This window comes from Scyliorhinus torazame, chromosome 16 (assembly GCF_047496885.1).
Source record: "Scyliorhinus torazame isolate Kashiwa2021f chromosome 16, sScyTor2.1, whole genome shotgun sequence".
In the NCBI taxonomy this organism is placed as follows: Eukaryota; Metazoa; Chordata; class Chondrichthyes; order Carcharhiniformes; family Scyliorhinidae; genus Scyliorhinus; species Scyliorhinus torazame.
The window spans coordinates 175,581,991-175,589,489 of record NC_092722.1 but is presented as its reverse complement, the minus strand read 5'-3'; the positions used below and the strand labels follow the sequence as shown (position 1 = coordinate 175,589,489).

Genomic DNA, 7,499 nt, shown 5'->3' with positions numbered 1-7,499 from the left:
GACAAGACACAGTGGCAGTAGTGTATACCATTTACGAGATGCACTGCAGCAAATCATCAAGCCTCTTTCAACAGCACCGTCCAAATCTGTGCCGTCTACCGCCCAGAGCGAGGACAGTAGACACATGGGAGTACCAACACCTGCAAGTTCCACTCCACTCCAAACATCATCCTGACTTGGAACTATATCACCGCTCCTTCACTGGATCAAAGTCTTGGAATTCTCTTTCTAATACCACGCTGTGCAATACCTACTCTGCGGTGGTTCAAAGCGGCGGCTCACCATCAGCTTCTCATGGGTAATTAGGGGTGGGCAACCAATGCTAGCCTAGCCTGCGATGCACACATCCTGTGAAGGAATAAAAAAATTGTTGTTACAAGTCTTAGAGTTTTACTTCAGAAACCTTCTTGGGGAGTTTGCCATTCATGCCAGTGTTTCTGAACATCTATTATTTAGGGGGGTGGTCATATTACCCGAAGTGACAATGTAAACCGAGGTGCTTAATAATGTGACCAGATATCCAGTCTTTTGAATCCAACATCAAGTGTTTGGAATCTGAGGGTAGATGAGCAAACACATGTCAAGACAGACTTCATAAGAATTGTTAAGCTGCTTTATTTTACAGCAAGTGAACATACAGAAGTTTTCATTGGTTCACTTATTTCAATCAGTACAACTCATCTTCGTACAATACAGAATAATAAACATGCCGTACTTCCCCATAGAAATGGGGCCTTTACTTAACAAAATAGCTCCTACCTACCTGCCTGCATGCATGCTGAATTTCTTAACCGACTAAAACCTGCCTCAGTTTTTCAAAATTGTTTTTATTCCAGAATTGTGTTCATAACCAAAAAGGAAGCCCTGCCCGGATCAGAGACTTCCCAATTGGTGCGAGGTCCTCATCAATTACTGGAGATAAGCTTAAAAAAAACCTCAGTTTTAGTGCCTTTTTGAAAAACTTACGCTTTAACCAATTTTTCTCTCCGTGCCTTTCTGTCTAAACCCCGAGTATACTTTTTGCTTTAAACGCAATCCTTAAGTATAACTGTAGAAAAATGGTCAAAGACCCTGAAGGCAACCACGATCTACAGAAGTATTATTGCAACACAAATGATTAACAGTGTCATTAGGTTGGTCAACAATGTATGAAATTTATTTTGACAAGAATCAGAAAATGTAGTACAGATAAAGATAATTTGGTCCCTCTCACCAGCGGCAGCTCAACTGAAACTAGCCCAATCTACTCCATTGCCCTCTACTGTTTTATTTTGCTCTTTTTAACTATTTATCGAGTTTATTTTCTTAATGCTGTAGTCTCTGCTTTATTGATGTCACAAGAAAATAATCCAGTAAACCCATTCCGCATAAAAGGAATTCTAATTCCCTTTTAATTTTTATATTCTTATTTTTCAAGTAATAACCCTGAGCCCGAGCTTCATTGTTACTGATTTGCCAACAAAGGAAACAGCAAAGTTGATTTTATTTTAAATGAGGTGTTCTTCGGACCTCTCACTGTAACTTTGTCAGAAATCTCCCGGAAATGACAATCTGCGTACTAAAGATAGTTTCTCCATGGTTTCCAGTTACAGAAAGTCGGAGATCCCCCACAAAATTCTACCCATATCTATTTATCCTTCAAAACCCTCAATCGGAAACAGTGAACCTTCTCTGCACCAGTTTTTTTTTTTAAACTCTTCAATTTTACAAGTCTTTCTTCATAACTATAACCTCAAAATTTGGCCAAGAGCTAATTTCCTATTTTGTTGGGTCACTGCAGAGCAAAGCTTCCACTTGTGCTTTAGCCCAAATGCTCTTCACATGGGAGTAAATGGAAAAATGGAGGCAGACGTCAATGCACACTAAAGCTCTTCTCTTGTGGGTAGATCCTGAAAAGAACAATCCGTGCCCTATATTTTTAGATGGATTGTTACTGAAAACCAGCTGATGTCGGAAACTTAGGGTGCAAATTGAGTAATGTACAAACCACCGACAAGTAACTGGTGGACCAGAAAACTGAAAGAAAGCAGCACAAACCTCTTTTATTAATTTTTATTTTATAAAAGTGTCAAACAGTTCTCCTCAAACCAGATGTGATCTTTGAGATCCATCTCCTGCAAATTGCATTTCAAAACATCAAGATCACAATTAATCGTCAAAAGAATGTTTCAGCGCTTGCAAATATTCTCATTCTCCTCTTGCCCATCCCCAGAAATGAAACAACATACAAATGGACAAAAGGCCCAAAGCTGTACAGAAATAATGTCACAGCTCTTTTTGATTTTGCAGTAATGATTATGTCCTGAGCAATAATTACGTTTTTGTGTCACAGTCCCAAACGTTCTCAAGACTCCTGCCCAGGGCAAAAGCGGCTTTGTTTTTGCACAAATGAACTTTAGTGGTTAGTAATCTTCAAAATGCAACGCACTGCCCTAAAGTAGTTTTGTGGTACAAACTATACACCCATCTAAAAAAGGGTAAAATAACTATGCTTATATAATCATCCATACAACCAGAAAAGGTGCAAATCTGAAAGAATATACATTATTCCCCTTATTAATAGTTGCAACTTTCAACAGGCGTTAATCAACAGACAAAAGCTAATTCCATGTAGTAGCTTAGACCAGAACGGATGTGAATACTGCAGTCAACGTGCTGGCAGCAAACTAGGCCAAGTCCAACTCCTCTGGGTCCAAGAACACTGCAACCTTAATTCTTAATGTCTCATCTTAACATTTTAGTATCCATCCATTACTAATTTGCAACATCCTTGGGCTGAATTATTATTTTTTTTTTTTAAATACAAATTTTGCAATTATCATACTATGCCAGCCTATCGCCACTTTGCACCATAAAGAAAACAGCAACCTCCTCAATTAATCGTGTCCCTCACCAAAACAGAACTGAAAAAAGTGTCTGGTTACATACAGCAGTGCGAAAGGGATTGACCTGGTAAGGCAAAATCCAACTTTGTTTTCTAAATGGATGGAAGAGTTTGTCCTTGGAGTTGTCAACTTGGTCAAGCTCATCCACTAGAACATACGTAAGATCACTAACCTAACACCCTAAAGATGGAGTTATTCCTTTTTTTTGTTTTGTACTTTTACCTATATTTATTCACTTCATATGACGAATGTTGCTAAAGTTGTTGTAATGTAATTAGTATACATTGGAAACTTATAAGTACAGAACATGGTGAAACATTCAGCTATCTTCTAACATGCATTCGATGGAATTCCCTCGGTGGTTCACTAAACATACAATGTGCTATAATCAAATGTTTCCGACAATAAGGTTTAAATTCCTAGTCTGTGCTGTTTCAGCTCTTCGCAGCCTGTGTTGCTGGGCGAGGGTTGGGGGGGGGGGGGGGGGGGGGGGGAGAAATAAAACTGGTAGGGATTTCTGCTCTTGATCTCAATCCGATCACTCCTGTCTCCACTGCAAAGACCATCTGTTTGGGCGTATGCAGTTGCTGCTGTCAAGCAAGGGCAGGATAGGGCCTGCAAAACCTTAATGGTTGATATAAGCCCATGCTCAATAACCAAGCCTGTTTAAGAAATGAAGCCACTTTCTAGGGGTACTCGATAGCCGATGGAATTCATGATACAGTATCCCAGTTTCAAAACCTTCAGGAAGCAAAGGGTTAAAAAAAAAAAAAAAAACTGGTGCCGGGCAGGGGAATTACTTTATCTCAGGACTTGTTTACCGGTGTTAGCTCAAAAATAGCCCATTGGTTAGCTGAACTTGTGGCGACTGCTATGTTGAAAACAGATACCAATTTAAAATGGTGAGAGGGTCATCTTCACAGTCACTTCCACAAAACTAAAAAGGTCTTGAAATAGATTCAGACTATTCTTTTTTAAAGAACCAGAACATACCAAAATGCAGACAACACAGTAAATATGGTAAAAAGACAGTGAACTGCTATTAATGTTTTGCGTGTTTTTATCCTTGACACATTTATTTCCTGTATGGCTTTAATAATGATTGGAGCTCCCTTACTTGTGGAAGCACCATATAATTAAGGCTTCTAGTAATCTAGGTTATTTCACAGTCCTGAGCCTAACAAATCAGTGCAATTGTTTCCAGCTAATGCTCTTCAGCTAGTCAAAACCTCCTGCACGTTCGCCTCATGATATAAAATATATCTGAATTTATATCACTGCTTTAGAGAATGTGAGAACCGTGTTCTCACCAACGCACACGACAAAAACAAAACTTATATGACCCAATACCTTTAAGCTGTCCATACCTTCATAATATCCTATCGCTAGAAGGAAAACCATTGCTCTTTCCTTACCCTGGGTACTGTAATTCAAAACTTATTTCAAAACAAGTCAAAAGCAAAGACACTTGGGATATAAACAAACTAGGAGTCTGAACAAAAACTGCTGGAAATACTCCAGCAGGTTTGCCAGCATCTGAAAGAGGAAATACAGGTCAAAGTTTCTCTTTTTATTGCGCATTTACAGCATGTATTTTCTTTCCCTCTAACCCCCTTCCTGCGCCAGAAGCAAGTGATGCAATTCTACCCCCATCCAAGTACGAGGCAGAAAATCAACTCGAGTCCCGCAATCACTCACTCAATAATTTGAAACATCAAATTAATGCAGCATGTAGTTTTTACATATAACATATTGCATATTTTAAAAATGGGACGTACACAAAAAATGAACAAAAATGTGCTAAAATACAGTGCAACTAAGTTGTGAAAACTCTTTGGTCTAACACAGAGGTGATGTTTTCCACAAGAATGATTTGGGTAGTTATTTAGTTATATAATGTGGATGGAGCATTAGCCATTAAGGCCCAACTTCGTTTCTCCCAAGATTCAATCAGCATGAGTGTTTGTGTCAACCCTGTGAAGAGGGAATAGCTGAGACCTTCAATAAATAGATACACAACAAAATAACATGTACAAAAATGTTAATGTACTACAGTATTTACAGATTTCACAGCAACAAAGTGGTTTCCGAATCCCAGCCTTTATAAATGATATTGAAGTGCGTTTTTATTCATATTTCCTCAGTATGAGGTGGTCCACAATTCTAGGAGTTACCATTTGTTCTTGACAGGGATTCAAGCTGGAAAGGCAGCTCACAGAAATTAACTTCTCTTAGTCATGGTATTCCCAGCATAAAACCTGTGGTTAGAAAGTCTCTCTTTTTAGGAGGGACATGACAAAATATTGTGCACTGTACGGCTTTTATGCTAGACAGTAGTAATGGCAAATACACTTAAATTTCAGGTTGACAAATGTCATCAGAGAAATGAGTTGGACTCTATATTGCTTCAATAAGATAATGCACAGCTCAAAGTGGCTCCACTCGCTAACACCATCGTTTGCAGTATTTTGAAAACCATCAGTGCTAATGCTGCAGACTTCACAGGTACAAGGTCGATCTGTAATCATCCAGCAACAGATGCACATTCAATAACTTGGGATTGCTTATGTCCCATCCCCCCCCAATCGGCAAAATACATTGTTACCACACAATGGGAAATCTGAATGTTTGGGGAGGCACCTTGTGATGGATGGCCAGTTCCGATAGCCATCAAGGCTGGGATTTGAAGTTAAAGGTTAGTAGCCATGCACACTATTCTTACAGCAAGTTGCTCGTCACAAAATAGATATAACTACTGGGAGTACTACCTTACTGCCAAGGTACAATTCATGTCTATTGTAAACATTTGGCCTTTTTGAAGTTATATGGCTTGTTTCTTGGTCACTGTGTACTTCAGATTTAATCAAAGTACTTATGCTGAGTGTGTTTTCAGCAAACCTAAAGCAGTCTGTAATCTGAGGTCCGGCGCACACAAAGTACAGATCAAATAATTGTCACTACAATTAATCATTAATAATGCAGGGCAGTGTGGTTCAGCCTGGATCGGCAATTTTGAATCCTCAAGCAGCAAGTTCCCAATGTCAATGTGGCCAGGCTCAGGAACAGGTGAGGCCGCGGGCGGCGGGGGGGATATTAAAGAAAGAGAGAGGAAAGAAAAAGAAAAAGAAAAAGCTGTACATGGGGAAGGAGGAGCATATATCAATCTGGATAATTCTCCTCACAGCTGAGGCAACATCAACCCCCAAATTTGTTATATAGTTCTTGGTATAGCTGTATCATGCAGCACCGCAGAAAGCAGAGGCCAAGTCAGATGCTGTCCCTATTTAGCTACCAATGGGTTGCAACCACAGGGTGGAAGGATATCTTTATTAAGATATCTGAAATATGACCAATGTCAACCAACTGGAAGAATCGGAGCCATATATCAGCATTAAGAGATTCACTGAAGGTAACAGATCTATTGAAAGTACATTAGGTAGCATACATTCTATGATTGCAATGTTTTAAGTTATTCCAATTCTATGTTTGCAATGTTTTAAGTTATTGCAAATAGCTGATCTTTCAGTAGAAGGTGGTTGATGTTAAAGATAGGTTTGGGTGAAGACCTCTTATAAAGCCCAGCATGCGCACAGATTCACTCCTGAGCACAGAACAATCGTGCTGTATCAAAAGTACTGAAATGAAGTCTGGAGAATGGCAGATACCAGCCTAAAGGTTTTGCACGGGAAGTCCACAACCTAATCTCAATAGAACTCACAGTGTCGGATCACTTAGGTTTTAGCACAGCAGAATGTTTTAGCAAATGGCTTTCTTTGCATGGCAACAATGCTCCCCAGTGTCCCAAGAACCCAGTATAATTTGATACCTCATTCGTTATTGCTGAATTTGACACTACAATCTCTGGCCTATGACCACAACCTCTCAGGAATAGTGTAAAATCTCAACTTAAATAACAAGCATAAATTACAAAAGCACGAAAGGTCAGACAAACTTTTGCAGTTTCTAGGGATATCATAAAACATCAGTGTATTCAACAAGCCAGCAGCAATGATGGCCGTCGTCTTTTAGTGAATGAAATGAAATGAAAATTGCTTATTGTCACGAGTAGGCTTCAATGAAGTTACGGTGAAAAGCCCCTAGTCGCCACATTCCGGCGCCTGTTCGGGGAGGCTGGTAGTGGGATACGTTTTCATGTACTCGCATCAGAAGACACAAAAGAGGCGACACTGAATGGAATGGTACGTTAGTTCAGACTGCATAGGACAGGTGAGGGAGTGGGGGAGGAGGGAGGGCATTCAGCCATGTGCCCTTCATTAAAACAGTGAAAAAGAAAACAAATGAGAGAACGCAGCAAGTATTCATTTCTGTTTTTAAATGTCAATTATCCAATTCAAATGGATTGATCAGTCCATGTCAGCAAATCACCATCTGCATCACCTTGCCCAGCAACTTCTATGCTATGGTGAAATTAAGGATGTACTCCAGCAGTTTTTGTCGATTGATGAGAGGTAGAAAAGTGTTGCTCAGTTCCAAGGTGGAGCTCCCGCTTTTCTGCGCTTTGAAAACCTGGAGAGGCAGAGTTGTTCACATTACATGTAAACTGCTTGAAATTCTTTATGCAGGCACGCAGCTTGCAGCCGCCGTAATATTCCC

The 7,499-nt window shown here is 39.7% G+C and overlaps 1 protein-coding gene across 6 annotated transcripts in view; it reads right to left on the bottom strand.

Moving 5' to 3' along the window:
- Positions 1-599: 599 nt before the first annotated feature.
- gpam (glycerol-3-phosphate acyltransferase, mitochondrial) overlaps positions 600-7,499 on the bottom strand; it is an 86,492-nt gene continuing 79,592 nt past the window's right edge. For all 6 annotated transcript variants that reach the window (XM_072479506.1, XM_072479509.1, XM_072479508.1 and 3 more), the window contains exon 22: positions 600-7,412. In XM_072479506.1, the coding sequence (XP_072335607.1) occupies positions 7,299-7,412 (114 nt within the window). In that variant the 3' untranslated portion in view covers positions 600-7,298. The remainder of the gene's footprint in view (positions 7,413-7,499) is intronic.